At 43.4% G+C, this 15702-nt stretch overlaps 1 protein-coding gene across 1 annotated transcript in view; it reads right to left on the reverse strand.

Annotated features, from left to right (window-relative positions):
- The window catches only part of CCDC81 (coiled-coil domain containing 81), a 316574-nt gene that overhangs the window by 82140 nt on the left and 218732 nt on the right, over nt 1-15702 (reverse strand). The window contains exon 10 of the mRNA XM_085623150.1: nt 8117-8224. Within this exon, the coding sequence (XP_085479276.1) occupies nt 8117-8224 (108 nt within the window). The remainder of the gene's footprint in view (nt 1-8116; nt 8225-15702) is intronic.

A 15702-nucleotide genomic window follows, 5' to 3' on the forward strand; every position in this document is an offset into this window, starting at 1 on the left:
GAAATGCAACAAAAGATGGATACCATCTGCATGTAAGAACGGAGGTGGTATAGAAGATGGGTGATGTAGATATTAGGAAAAATAAGTCTCTAAAAAGAACCCAGAGGAACCCCACACAACAGGGGGCAAAACTGATGAATGAGGGGGAGGCACACAGATTGAAAATACTGCTTTAGAGAGAAAGAGAACCAGGCCAGGGCATTTTCATGTGCACCACAGGCAACCAGATGGGAACGAAGACTGGGTGAGAAACCATAATAAATGCTGTGGGCAGATCGAGCAGGAGCAGGGCGGCAAATCTGCCATGATCCAGGACCATCCTGAGCTCATCAGCTACATCAAGCAAAGTGGACTCTGTACTGTTGAGATGGCAGGGCCCTGACTAAAAAGAGTCCAGAATAGAAGGAGATTAGATGTACTGAGGTAAGTAGATACTAATGAGTTTCTCTAATATTTTCACTGGCAGAGAAAGGACAATATTTGCTAAGGATGGATAAATCAGCCAAATGCTTCTTACTTTTCAACAGGAGCACTGCCAAGGCCCTTTTCAGTCAGCCGGGGTAACAGCTTCCATAACAGACAAGGGTGCAACAAGCTGCAACTGGCTATACATACAACTTCATGAAGCATCTCAAGCAGGCGCAGATGCTTCGCCCCCCATACAGCGAAGCCTATATCACTGAGCTGACATCCTCCGCTGGCCCCACACTCACGACCACCACACAAATACTCGACAAACTCCTCGATTATTACACCACCTTATAAACGTCTACAGTGGGGTGCGACCCCACTGCACAGGAGGCATATCTGTCTGAGATTGCATTGGTATACTTAGAGAGGAATTTGCTGGACTTTTTGGCGGAGCCAATCTCGGTGGATGATGTTACCAACGCCATCATGGCGCTTCGCGGTTCCTCTGCCCCCGGCCTTGACGCCTTCACCGGGAATTTTTATAAGACATACAAAGCCTCCTGGCACCCCAGCTCATTGTGGTATATGCTGAAGCCCTCAAAGTAAATTCTACCCCCTACCTTCCGCAAGGCAGTCATTATCCTCCTGCCTAAACCCGGCAGAGACCCATCTCTGTGTGGATCGTATCGACCCCTATCCCTACTTAACTTAAATTATAAAATTCTATCCAAAATCCTCGCTATGCGCCTGTCTCTTCTGATGGAATTCATCATCTCCCTGCATAATCTGGCTTTTTGCCACATCACTCCACTTCTTTGAATCGCCCGATGCTCTTCTCGATCCTCCACAGGATAAATCCGGAGACCCCCAGCGGACGCTATGTTATTAGACACTGAGAAGGCGTTCGATTCTCTAGCATGGCCATTCTTTATTTCCATTATGCACGCATGGGTATGCCGAAGGGATTTATTGCCACTACGGCATTGTTGTATTGCTGTTCTACAGAGAGACTTTGCTTGAACGGCACGCTCTCCCGGCCCTTCTCTTTATCCCGTGGTACTCAGCAGGGCTGCCCATTATCCCCATTATTGTTCATTCTCGCAATGGACCCCCTAATCCGGCATTTTCAGGAGAAACACTTACAGAGGGGCCTCCAATTTAACACTGGGCCGCTGTTAGTCTCACTTTATGCGGATGATACCATCCTTTATGTTAGAAAGCCAGACACCAACTTGGAACACCTGATAAGGGAAATAATTCGCTTTGGGCAGCACTCTGGCCTAGGCATCAACTGGCGTAAATCCGTTAACTTCCCCTTATCCCTGAGCACAGCGCAATCGAAATGCGAATTCCCCCTTGAATGGTGCACTGACTCCGTTAAGTATTTGGGCATTTGTGTACACCTGGACACGACCCACATCATCCGGCTAAATTACGGTCACGCGATCAGCGCCCTGGAGACACAGGTGGAGCACTGGCTGCGATTGTCACTGTCTATCGCCGGCAGAGTAGCAATTATCAAAATGGTGGTGCTCTCCAAGTTTTGATATCTCTTCAATAAAATCCCCGTACCCCTTCCTAACAGTTTATTTTTAACATTGCGCTGACTCCTCATCAGATTGGTATGGGGAGGCAAACAACCTCGGGTGCCCTGGCAAATAAGGACCCTACCATACGAGAGAGGGGGGTTTGGAATGCCCGACCTTAAACTGTCCTACTTAGTGGCCCAATGTAGCTACGCTTATGCTTGGTACCACCCAGATGCTAGAATCCCTTATCTCCGTCCCAAGGCAGATTTTGTACAACCTGAGAAACTGTCTGTCGTATTGCCCAGGGGTATACCTAGAGACCCCACCGATATACAGACGGTCTCCAGCACCAGTTGGTCATGGGACAAACTGAAGCGGATAACCTGCATGTCCACACTTTACGCATCGACTCTTCCCCTTCCTAATGCTCTCTGGCTCCCAATCACGGGAGAAAGACTGGTGCAACGCACTTTGGCCAAATTTGCCATCGCTACAGTGGGGGACCTGTTCCCTGGTGGACACGTCTTTTCTGTGGAGGACGAGGAGCGCTTTCGTGATGCCACCTTTATGGATCGCTTCATCCTAGGGCGAATCCATTTGGCACTACGGGCATCCTTGCCCAGCTTTCCCCATTGAATCGGACTCGTTCACCCTGTTGTCATTGGTCATCGACTCTCCGGGAGGGCAGCATCTCGTGTCTAGGCTGTACAGGGCTTGCTCAGACGTTATCCCAGTGAAAGATGACAAGATTCGTAAGGACTGGTAGGTGGACTTGGGTCACGTCATCACGGACGACCAATGGTTTAAATGCTGCACAGTCACCAAGGAGGTCTCTCTGAATAGTCGCCACAGACTGCTCCATTTTAAATTTCTGCGTCGGGCATACATCACTCCAGCCAGGTCCCACTGGCTTGATCTCTCCAGACCACACACTTGTAAATGTCAGGCCCCCCACGCTGAGTTTGCCCATCTCATGTGGACATGTCCCAAACTACTGCAGTCCTGTGAGTCAATGCACAAGACATTAGGTGACATAACTGACCTAACCCTCATCCCCCCCCCTGAGATTGCCTTATTGGGATATGTGGTCAATTTCCCCAAAATAATTTGGGAGATTTGCCGCTCTTAGTTTTCTGCTGGCCAAAAGGGAAATCACACTACACTGGGGATGAAAAACAGTACCCACATTACAAGATTGGCTGCCCAGCTTAACATTCTGCAATACCAATAGTGAAATATACTCCTCTACACTTCCCCGTCCTAAAGACATAAGGGGGCCGTTCAGGGCTTATATGGAGGCCATCCGCCAAACCACCGATTCTCATCTGGAGCATGGCATTGTCCCAGTTGGAGTAGGATTGATACCCTGGGTATTACAATCACCAGTTAAAAATGGCGTTCATGATCATTTTCGTGGTGGGTTTCCTGAACTGTGTACATATGTCTACGACTGTTTTTCTTGGCGTGAGAGCTGTGTGGTGAGCTGAGGGTGGGTGCCTCAAAAAACTGAAAAAAGCGCATCCGGATGCAATGCTTGTATTTACGCTTTTGGACCACTGATTTTTTCTTTATCTCCTGACATTGCGGTGCTGATACGATTAGCTCATTTTATGTTCCTCATTTCAATGCATTTAATGACAGTGAGCCCTCATATTTGTACTGCACTTACATGCTAAAATGATAAAGAAAGTAAAAAAAAAAAAGGTATCTCAAACAAGCAATGGTTTAAAAGTGACCTTGAACAAGGTCTTACTTTATGAGCAACATGAAAGATTGTATAGCCATAAGGCACAGCAATGAGGAGGTCAGAAGCCTTATGTAGCCAGGTTTCTGTGAGAAACAGTAAGTCAAATCCATAATCTTTTAAAATTTCACAAACATCAGTACTGTGGCACAGGCAAAGAAGAAGGAATGCGTGCATGATGTAAAGCTTCTCTAGAAAGGTCCCTTATTTTATTCCTAACTACAAGAGAAGTGGAACACACCTGTGGGTCAAGGCTAAGCAGCTCCTGTTTATTTTACATGATACAATAGGTGAAATGGACAGCATAATATACTCTGTGCCTTAGTTGGTGCATATGGCTTCCCTTTGGCGTACCCGCTGTGCGTGTGTGGTCCTGGGCCATTGAAGCAGAGCATGAGAGGTCAACACATGATCTCCTTTGCTCCCGACATTCCCTTGAAGTTGCAAAACCAAGTATTGATATGTCCTGGGATAGCCAGTAATCCCTAGTTTTATGTTCTCACCATGTGTCCTGAGGTGGTTTGTTTGCTTAGGATTCCTTGTCTACCCAAATCTCCCCCACCTTAGCAATAATAGTGTGGTTGAGGGGTTGGTGACCTTTTAAACACAATCACATCAATGGCACCTACACTGCTGCTCTGGAATCTGAATAGTCGTAAAACCAGAACTACACACCAAATACCACAACATTTATTGACAATAACAGCATACAAGCAGACATCTTGAGGGTAGGGTTTAGAAATAAATACAGAGGAGAGACAGAAACATCAAAACAGATTTTATACTATCAAAGCAATGAGAAAAAGTTGTCCCTAATCCTCATGGTTACTGTTAATTATTGTAATGTAGTACAATATACACAATGTGCTGAAACCTTGTGTAACTCTGCCAAAGATGTCTGTACAATGTATTTCAATGCTGCAGTTTGTTCTTAATAAAAACTGTTTAAAAAAAAATTCCTTCAGCAGATACCCAAGGTATAAAGCTTCTCTTTCTCAAAGGTTTCTACCTTAGTGACCATGAGCAGATAATCCTGGCCAGATAGGGGTCTTTTGCAGGCAGAAAATAAGGGGGGGGGGGAGGGGGGGGGGAGATAATGAAATACCAAGGCCCTGAGCTGCAAAACCAATTGTGAGCAAATGTTTCAGGAAAAATAATTAGATCGAACATTGGTTTATGTGAAAATGTATTGCTGGATCTTGACATTATGAAGACATGTAATAAAAATGTCCACACACTTTACTGAAGTCTGACAAGAGTTCTCTTCGTAACCAAGGATTTAGAAGCAACGGAAACGCAGATATCATCAAATTCATTTGTCACAGTCAGCCACAGATTTGTAATCAGAGACTGAATCATTCACTACTTCCGAGACAGATGCACATCAACCAATGAGATGACTGAGTGAATATTATATAGCGTTCATAACTGAGTAGACAGTTTCTGGGAGCAAGTCAGTGACTGGTTACGTGACCACTGTAGATGGTGGGTTTCTGAAGGAGTACTCTGTCTGCAAGACTTTAAATCTGGCCCTAAGTTGTTTAAGAAAACACAGTTCATAATTCCAACCCTAGACCTAATTTTGCTTACCTCTGCCAATAATGCTTCCTATTGTAAAGTGTCAATGAACCTTGCCAATCATGTTCCATAAAACCCATTGTCAAACACCACGGCCATCAAAGATGCCTAACTTACCTTGTCCATGACCACTGCCAACCATGTTCCATAAAAACTACTAACAAATACCACTGTATTCAAACGTCCCTAACTTACCTTGTTAATGACCACTGTCACTGTGCTCCTAAAGCTCCACTGGCAAAGCCTAAAAGAAACATTCTTTCCTTACTGTAAATATGTCTCTCTGACTGTTGTGCTATCCTAATAATGGTGAGCGCTGTAGTGGGTGGACTTTGCATTTGAGAGTTAGGGCAGGGCTCTGACACACAGATGTCAAGGTGCCTTATAGGATTTGCCATGAGAGGTACATGGCATCAAACTACCTAATAAAAGCACACAATACAACATTTAGTAAAAACATTTACATTATTTACTTTTGTCGCTGCTCAAGCAGCAAGGGATTTCCAGTTGTATCGCTGCAATAGTGGGAGGGCTCCTTCAAGGGTTGACGACTAGTTTTCGGTGTTGTTTAGTAAAAGCTTTTAAAACCAACCTCTAATATGCGGTCCACACCACAGTTCTGCCTCTACATTGGGAAGAACAGGATGAATGTTGCTTGCAATCAGGAAAATGGAGGCAGGTTTACAAGAACAGACATTGGGGCTGATTACGATGGCGGTGAAACCGCCACCAGCAGCCTGCCTGTGGCCGTTTAAGCACTTCTCCGCTCACCATATCACGATGGCGGGCGGTGTGCTGGTGGACGCAAAGTCCGTCCGCCACAGGTAATCGTTCTGATTACCTGGCGGACCCATCAAGGATCTGGAAAATGGTGGTGATGCCTAGCAGGCGGGGATTGCATTCGGGGCGCGTTGAGGGCCCCCCTTGTGTTGGGGGAGGTGGTTGTGCACTGAGGGGGGGGTACCTATGATACCCACCTACATTTCCATGCACCAGGTGGCAGGCACCAAATGGTGAAGGGAAACGCACGATATGCTTGTTTAGCATTGCAGAGGGTGCTGAAAGCCAGGATCACCCGCCGCAATGTTAAACTTGCACGATGCAACTGCCACGGTGGTGGTCGCATCGTAATCGGGGGTGCAGGACTGCCGCCTTACAGGCGGGATGTCACAGTCCCCGCATCGATGGCGGGCGGACTCAAGTCCATCTGCCATCGTAATCAGTCCCTTTGTTCCCATCCCTATAAACAACATCTTTCGAACATTCTGACAGATGGAAGGCAGATAAGCCTGGTGCATAGTGTAAACCACGATTCTGTGAGAAGACACTTCCCCATCTAAATAGATATGTAGCCAGAATATGGTGGGCATTTAGTGGTTGAAGGCTAAGGGGCATCTGGAAAAAATGGGTGATGGTACGTTCACCAACCTTGTGTCTCCCCTGTATCATTTAGCGGTGGTGGAAATGCCAGGTTTCCACTAGTGGAGCGTAATCTGGCTCCACCAGCAGAAACCCTTGACCCTGCAGACCATCCGACATAGAACCACCTGGTTACAGTGGCAGCCACTGTCATTGGACTTCCCTTCCCATGCTCACCATGCACAGCGCGGCGGTCTCAACAGGGAAAAAACACAAACACTTGATGCATAAGGGAAACAAAACCCTGAGCATTCAGGGCTGTTGTTTGTTCCTTTTGTTTTATTGAAACAAACTACTGTTTTATGAGTTTAATTAAGAAAAAGAAAAAATGTTGATTGGGGCCAAATAGAACACCTACTCAGGATATTGCTTTGCTTTCAACAGATCCAAGGCACTGATGGATGCACTGAAGACTTGAAGATCACCACAAAGTAGTTGGTAAGTAAGCAGCCAGGCCTCCGCTGGAGGAGCAGAGCATGCGTCGAGGTAAGTTGAACGCTATGGTCTAAGCTACCACCTGTGTCTACCACACTTAATCAAATGACACAACTCCAAGCATTTTTTGCAATTTGGGGTGTGAATTTAGTGCTTGGGAATAGTCCTGGCTTGTGATGATCAAAGGGGTCTTTTGCAGTGAAAGCTTCTTTGCACAGTCTGACTTTGTATATCAGAGCTGTTCAACAGGTAAGAAGGTAATTTAGATTCCATATGGATATGACCATATCTGCAATGACTGCCAAGGGTCTTTCTCAAGTTTGGATCAACTGTGGTTCAAGGCGGATTTGTGGCAAAGGCATTTTGAAGAGCATAGAGGAACAACGAAGGGGAATTCCCCCGCATGCCGTTGCCCACTAAAGGCAGGTATATTTCACAAAACAAGTCTGTGCCAGATACGTAGAAACTACTGGTTTTGAAAACTCTGTGAAACTGTATTACTAATGTGACTAAAACTAAATCCAAAATACACACAGATGGGTCCCGCGCTCTCCATGCCGCTGAAGTCAAGCGATCCTGGCTGATGAGGGGTGATGCCCCGAAACCGGTCCCAGGAGGCTTGTTTCCAGTCCAGGGAGGAACTGGCCTGGCAGTTCGGGCTGGACCTTACCCATAAGGCCCAGAGTCAAGACTGATTTGCATATGGCTAGGCCTGAACTAGAGTGGCATGGGGAGCAATAAAACGATAGATTTGGGCCCAGATCTCTGTACTGGGGTGAATGTTTGACATTGTGCAGCATTCTGTACATCAATTGTTCTATTTAAAAACTAAAAATAGGGAACTGCAATAAGAACATCACTTCTTTCCCTGCTTAATGTCTTTAAACTTACATTCTAGATACTCGCATCGAGAAAACGATAAAGTCAAATTAGAACAACAAATCACGCGTGTTTTATACAGTCACAAATGAATTCCTAATGAAAATGACAACAACTGTACCTGGAATTCTGTCGATCTTTCACATTTCTGGTTTCTAATGGCTTCGGAGACTCCAAGATTAAAAGCAGCAATTTTCTGGCTGTGTTCTTTGTTGGCCAAGAATTTCATCTAACATGAAACCAAAAAGGTGAAAAAGTCACAAACGTCTATGTAGAGCTATTTATATATGTTAATATTTTTAAACATATTCCTTTGTGACAGAGAAGCATTAAACGCATATTTGCAAAAGTTAAAATCAAATCGGAGATGGAAAGTGCTATGACGTGACCAAGAGCACACAGGACGCCAAGATGTTGTCTTACTTTTGCATGCTACTAAACAGGCATTTATCTGAAATGGGGCTTTTATAATTAAGTCCTCTTTACAGCTTTCAATACTGTATTACCTGTGGATTTCACCAAAGTGTTCGAACCTTGACACAGTCAGAGAGCTAAAACCTTATGTGGATTTATTGGAGGAAGTTACGTAGCGTGAATCAAGGTCCTGAGGTGAACACAACATGTACCTCATTTTGCAAACATGTTTAAATAAAATATGTGGAATGTAAAAAAGGTGTGAAGTAAAATTCAACTTTACAGTTATACGTTTCTATTGAAAGTTGCCACCAGTTTCCACATCAAATTCTTTTTGCATTGTTGCTATGGACAGCTTCAGTCATCTGTCACATACAGCACTCAATGCAATGTGACACAGGGTGGGATTTGGGTGAGCCCGCCGCTCACAACTGGATGGTTTGCTTGTGGATTCAAACCCCTGCTCCTGATTCAATAGCCAGTCAGTCAGTCAATAGGACTTTATTCGATTCACATCATAAAAGACATTCTACACATGTTAAAACAATTCATAAACAATGCAATTCATATTACAATACAAGATAAGACTCATAAACCTTTAAAATATTACATAAAACAGTAGATTTAAAATAATCGCAACATGATAAAATACAATAAAATACAATTAGGGACACGCCAGTTAACCTAATGGTCCATAATATGATGCTAATTAATAGCAACTAACAAACACAAATCACGACTTAAGTTTCCTTGCCCTAAGGATCCACGCCCAACTAATAAATTTGGGAACACCTATTACTACAGGTTTTGAAGTATCTGTTTTCAATATTCTACTAGCAACCTGTGCAGAACGAGTGCTCATTAATCTGCAGACAGGTCGAAGCCAAACGCGTCAAGGGAGTTGGTAGATTGGGCAACAGAAAAGGAAATGGTCCATGGTTTCGATCTTGTCTACACAAAAGGGGCATTTATCACTACCAAGAGGACTCCAACTTTTGGTGAGTCCTCGCAGTGGTAGGGCGCCCACTCTAAACTGCTGATACAGTTTGCGATCAAAATACTTCAGAATAGTATCCCAGTAACTTTCATAAACAGACTCGTCCTTAAAAACTAGGAAGGTGACAGTCATCGTGGTGCCTATAAGGGAAGCACATCTCCTATTCTTAATAAAACTCCAGTATGCATCCTTAAGGACCTTTTTCGACGGGAAGACCTCTGAATCTGGGTTAGCCCATAGGTCACGCATCCCAAGATCAATCAACAGGGTTTTAATACTAGACAGCCAGGGTATCCTGTATAGCTTTCCTCCCTATTCTTGTGCTTCTCCTGCCCTTGGAGCATTTCAGCTTTACCCTGGTTTTTGATTGGAGGAGCTGCAACCTTCCACTCCTAATGTGAGGGAACTATTTTTTCTTACTATCTGTGATTTACCACTCTATGGAAGTGCATGTCCTTCTCATTCCTCTTTCTCCCTCTTTTTCTTGAACATGTGCTCATGCTTTTTCCCTCGCTTCCTGATCCCTTCCCTTCACACCCTCCCTCATCATGAGTTGCCAGCTCCCTCCGACACCAATCACTACTCTGCCATTGTGTTGGACTATCTCGCCCTTGTTCTGTTTCTTTCCCTCCTCCTCTGTCCATCGTTATTGTCTTTGCCAATGCTGGATACTTTTAAAACTGCATCAGCAATGGCAAACCGAATAGCGGCGGCTGGCCAGTATTTGCAATCCTTCCAAGATGGCTGCTACGTTGCATCTATGCACAATGTGACTTCCATCTTGAAAATATATTAAAAAGCGTTTTCTGACTGTGCTGCAGCACAGTAAGTTGGCAGAGTCAACTGCGTCTTTAAGTAGGTGGGGATAAAAGCAGAGCCTATCCATCGCAGACAGCGTGTAGGACACCTTAGAGATGGACGTCTGGGGTCAATGTAAGTTCCCATGCAAACTGCAATACAATCTGTGCCAGGCGCATTTGAAGATACATTGCTTGCTTCTGTGTATCTAAGAGGGTAAGGGCATTGTGCATTTGAATGCATCTATTTGATAGAAGAATGCTGGGATTTCTTACAGAGTAAACTTCATTACCCCAAATCTACTTCATCCTCAAAGTCTTTCCTACTGGAGGTGGTAATCAGCTTCTCATCTCCCCAGGCAAACATCCACAATTTGCAGCTAAAACAAATTTAAAAATATTCCTCCTTTGCTCCAGCCCCTCCTAATGCGGGGAAGCAGATTTTCCACGTTCCTCAATATCTACTAAAACTCACAACTGAGACAGACACCAAGGGGCGAAGGCAAAATGTAAGGATTGGGTGAGGAAGAGGGAATCAGAGCAATGGAAGTCATCAAAAAGTAAAGCAAGCATTACCTTCTCATCTCTTTCCTCACCTCAGTCCTTACTACTGGAGGACACCGCCAAACAACATTTATGGTTCAACCACACAGAAAATGCAATGATTCACTTTTTATTTTTTCTTGAATAGTGCTTCCATCAATGCTTATTGAACGACAGTAACTTTGTCGAAATAACCTCACCGGTTCAGTTTACAGGAGTTTCCTAAAATGCAAGTGGTTGGAATCTTTTCTTAATAAAGGTTCAGATAATTCCAGAGTATATGGTCTTGTGCTGCAAGGAATCTCACTCTTTTAAAGCAAAGAGAACTGCATCAAAAATGAGTCTTGGTTTCATATTTTCTGGGGAATTAACTGGAGTGAACCAGGACTTTCAGGCCTCTCAGATGGCAAAGATGTGGGCATGGTGACCCCGAGAGGAGCAGCTTGGTCTTTGCTCCATCATCCAACGGTAGGTGTAGAAGTGTATCCAAGATAGTCTACAGCTAGAAAATGATCTGGTTATCACCTGCATTCACTCAAGGGCGTTTAGAAATGTTAGGATGAGTACCCCAAATATTATTCAACTAGTAAATACGCTGGGTATCATGTAAGTACATTTGAAAGCATACCTAGTAATGGTCTTGCAAATGGCCAACAGGAGCCCGAAGAGGTTGAACAGCAGTGGTGACAAAGCCTTCAGGTATACACACAACATATTACCATACACTAGATGAAATCTAAGACCCAATGTGCACCTGTTGAATGTAGTCAGTGGGGAAAGAGTGAACTGGCTTTAAGGCAGTGTCATTTAGTCCTGCCCATTCCTTCAACTCTAAGAAAGTCATGGGCGCCAATTCCTTCAAGCCGATGAATGTTATGGGTTGCGGAGTTAAAAGCCACAGAAAGGTCAAGCAGTATCAGTGTGGCTTGTTGATTGTCATCAAGGATGGCAACGAGTCCTGTATGTTATTTGCAGTCCCCCTTTTGGATCTAAAACCCAACTTATGTCCATAGAAGATACAATGTTAAAGTGTTCTTGAGGTTGCTTTGTCACTTCTATTCCCAGATGTTTACTGAGATTAATGAGATTTGAGACTGGTCAATTATTTATAAGGTCTAGTGGGTCTACAGTCAATGTCTTTGAAAGGGGGTGTTTAACAGTATGCATTAGAGAGTTTGGGATAATGCTCCTTTAGAGCCATGCCCATTTTTGTGACATCAGCAACAACTATTACGAGTCCCTTTCCTTGGCCGAAGACAAGTTGCTTCTTGTGACATACTCGTCAAATTATGGATGGTTCATCTTAGGGTGCATTCAATCCGCGACATTCAAAGCTGTTCACCTACTTCTTAAGTTGTTTCTTGGGCTGACAACACCTTTAACATTAGACAACATGTTTTGGGAGTTAAATCTATAACTCGAGCTCAAGTATACAATGCTCCCTTGGAAGTAAAAAAAATAGTGATTCTATGTTATATCCTGCTGTTAATGTCAATCCAATGTTATTCTATCACAAGTGGAATGTTAATGCGATGATGCTATCGGAATGTTGGGGAGTCTGTCAGAGAAGGGACAGTTGACTGGGCTGAGCTGCCTGCTGGCTGCTCCTGGTGGGGTCTTTATCTGATTTAGACTTGGTCTTGATTTGATCTACTTATAATCTACCTGTGATCTTTTATCAACTTGAAATAAATCTCTTTGAAACATCTCAACTGAGTGGACTTGATCACTACAGAATTTTGGCGACGATTTGAACTTAAAGAACCTGCTACTTCAACCTCATCAATCTTCAATCAACTCAAGCTGGCACCGCTCTCAACTCTCATTCTAGACCCCACCAGTGACCTCCCATCGGTTGCACTCAATGCTTAGTGCCAGTTCAAGTCTATTATCAACCTTCAACTCAATGTAACAGTTCCTGTCTGCACAGCACAGAGTACCTTCAAATCAAAGTGCCTGTTCCAGTCTACACAGCACAGAGTGCCTTCTAATCAAAGTGCCAGATCTAGTCTTTACAACACAGAGTGCCCTCAAATCAAAGTACCAGTTCCTGTCTGCACAGCACAGACTGCCGTGCCCTCAACTCAAAGTACCATATCTGCTTGCTGTCCTCACAGCATCTCAAAAAGATTTTTCTAGCTTTCCCTACAGTGTCTGTCCAAACTACAACTCAAGGCTGTTCAAGGTTTTTCTTTAACTGAGTCTACTCTAACTGGATTTCAAATGCTGCTCAATGAATTACTTGTTGTTCCCACAGCATAACAAGTGCCGGTTCAAGTTTTAAAAGCTCTGTTTCTTCCTTCATTATAACGTTTCAACTACCAAGGTAATTGGACTGTTTTGATGTATTCCTGTCTTCAGTGTCACACCACGGGACAATTTTCAATCCCCTCAGAGTGTGTGTCGCATCTACCTGCTACCTACCATGCAACCTCATGTCAGCTTTTTATCCGGTGCTATTATGATTGAGAGGAAATTTTCTGTTCGGGCAAAACAACGTGGTTGGGACAATTTTTCCTGTTTGGCAACTATCGAGAAACCTCTATCCAAGAAGGGTAGAACTAATATTTTAATTCAAGCATTAAGCGTTCTGGTGTTATTGCCTGACATGCAGAGGAGCTACCTTCAAGCGCTATGGGGAAGTGTTATTACTTTTGTGGCAGGTGAGCCATGTTTATTTGTATTGACGGGCCTTTGGTAAGCCTTTGCTTCATTTGGCAGTTTAACATTATTTTATTTTCAAAAAATCAAGAGAGCGCGTTCGTTTATGTGCACGCGATCTTACCTACATACTGCACTCCTAGGATGTTTTCTTCGCTGCATTTGTGACGTCATGCTTATTTCTCCTCACACGGACGTATTCATGCACGGAGACACGGGGAGGCACTCATCATTGTCATTGTGCGCGCCGCCATCTTTTGTTTGGCAGTACCCTATCTTTTACAATGCACTGTGCATTTGAAGCAGTAGTACGTGCATGCACCACCGGTGCTCGTTTCTATTGCCAACCACGTTTGTCATCGGCTCTACGGCAGTTTCATCATCATTATGAGCACTGTGGGTACACTCATCAATCTTCTGTCACAGTTTTAGTTCGTCAGAACAATCTTCTAGAAGGATGTGTGTCTTTGTGAATCTGTCAATTTCGATGGCAAACTCTTTTCAACATCTGTAAGTCGAGTACCGGCATGGCATCAGCTGATCTATCGGAGTACCTGTGAGTTTGAAATGACGAAGTTACTCTCTAGTGACATTTTCAAACATTTCGAGCTTTATTCACTGCCATGCTGCCATCTAGTGTTTATTTAAAAAAACATTCAGTATTTGTATGCCAATTTCTAACTTTAATTTATTATAGTTTTACGTTCCAGTTACAGTTTTACAACGTCTCAACCTCCTGTGTTGTTGTTAACTCTACATTTTCTAAAACTGCTCAGTAACTTTTAAAATAGTGCGACTAGTCAAGCTTTATAACCAGTCAGGTTGTTTTTTTTGTTTAATTTGAGCAGTGCAGAGCAGTGCACAACGTCTATCCCGTCATTACTGTGCACAGGGTTTTTTTTTGTCCTGTCCTTTCTCATTTATCAATTTGCGGGGTTTTATACATACCCTTTCTAATGTACCTGTCTACAGGGTGCGTCTATGAATCTAATCGAATCAATTTGCGGGTTCTTCCCCGTACGCTATCTAATGTACCTCTCTACAGGGTGCGACTATGCAAAGGTTACAGTCCTTTCGCATGAATCAATTTGCGGGTTCTTACCCGTATGCTTTCAAATGTACCTGTCTAACAGGGTGTGACTATGCAAAGGTTACAGTTCTTTCGCATGTATCAATTTGCGGGTTCTTACCTGTACGCTTTCAAATGTACCTGTTTACAGGGTGTACCCATGCAAAGGTTACAGTCCTATTGCATTGGTGCGGGTTTTTCAAACATTTACATCTAGGTAAGAATTTTATTATACACTGTTGTCTTTATATCATATTTTAAAGATTTTATTGATGATGGTGTTTCTTGTAGGTGAGGATCGCCTTTATTTTTTTTCCTCATCTTCCTTGTTTTTTCTTCTCTTCTGTTTCCTTCTGAGGTCTGCTTTTCGTGCCTCGTATGGATTCTGGACTTTCTTTTGTTTTTCTGTTGGGTTTTCTTTCTCTGTGTTGTCGCAGCCTGTAGCTCTATGTTTTGTTGGTTTTGCACTTTCAGCCCCATTTCATTCCTGTTCTGGCTAGTGGGTGCGTTTTGGGGAAGTCTTTTGTACTTTTTTATATCCTCTAACGTTGTTTTTTCTTCGCTGTTGTGTGAGAAGGGAGGATGGTTTCTGTGTTTCATTTCTTTTCTGTTCCTTGATTTCTCTTGGTTGCTCTCCTTTCTATGGTTGTTCTTACATTGCTCTTCTTTTGATGGATGTTCTTTTGTTGTTGTTCCTTTTGTTTTATATAATCATTCTGCTTTCACTTTATCAGGTTTTTCTGATATTTCTAGTTTTGTTGTTTCCCGTATAAGAAAGGGAGATATGTTATATCCTGCTAATGTCAATCCAATGTTATTCTATCACAAGTGGAATGTTAATGTGATGATGCTATCGGAATGTTGGGGAGTCTGTCAGAGAAGGGGCAGTTGACTGGGCTGAGCTGCCTGCTGGCTGCTCCTGGTGGGGTCTTTATCTGATTTCGACTTGGTCTTGATTTGATCTACTTATAATCTACCTGTGATCTTTTATCAACTTGAAATAAATCTCTTTGAAACATCTCAACTGAGTGGACTTGATCACTACACTCGAGCTCAAGTATACAATGCTCCCTTGGAAGTAAAAAAAATAGTGATTCCTTAATTCGTGTTTATATTAATAGCCAAAGGCATATCTTCCTCGTTGAAAGCGAAAGAAAGAACACTTTTAAAAGTATTTAGAAAAACACACCTGAATAGTGCACTCATGCAAATGTAGGCCACTGAGT

The sequence above is a fragment of the Triturus cristatus genome, chromosome 8 (genome assembly GCF_964204655.1).
Source record: "Triturus cristatus chromosome 8, aTriCri1.1, whole genome shotgun sequence".
In the NCBI taxonomy this organism is placed as follows: domain Eukaryota; kingdom Metazoa; phylum Chordata; class Amphibia; order Caudata; family Salamandridae; genus Triturus; species Triturus cristatus.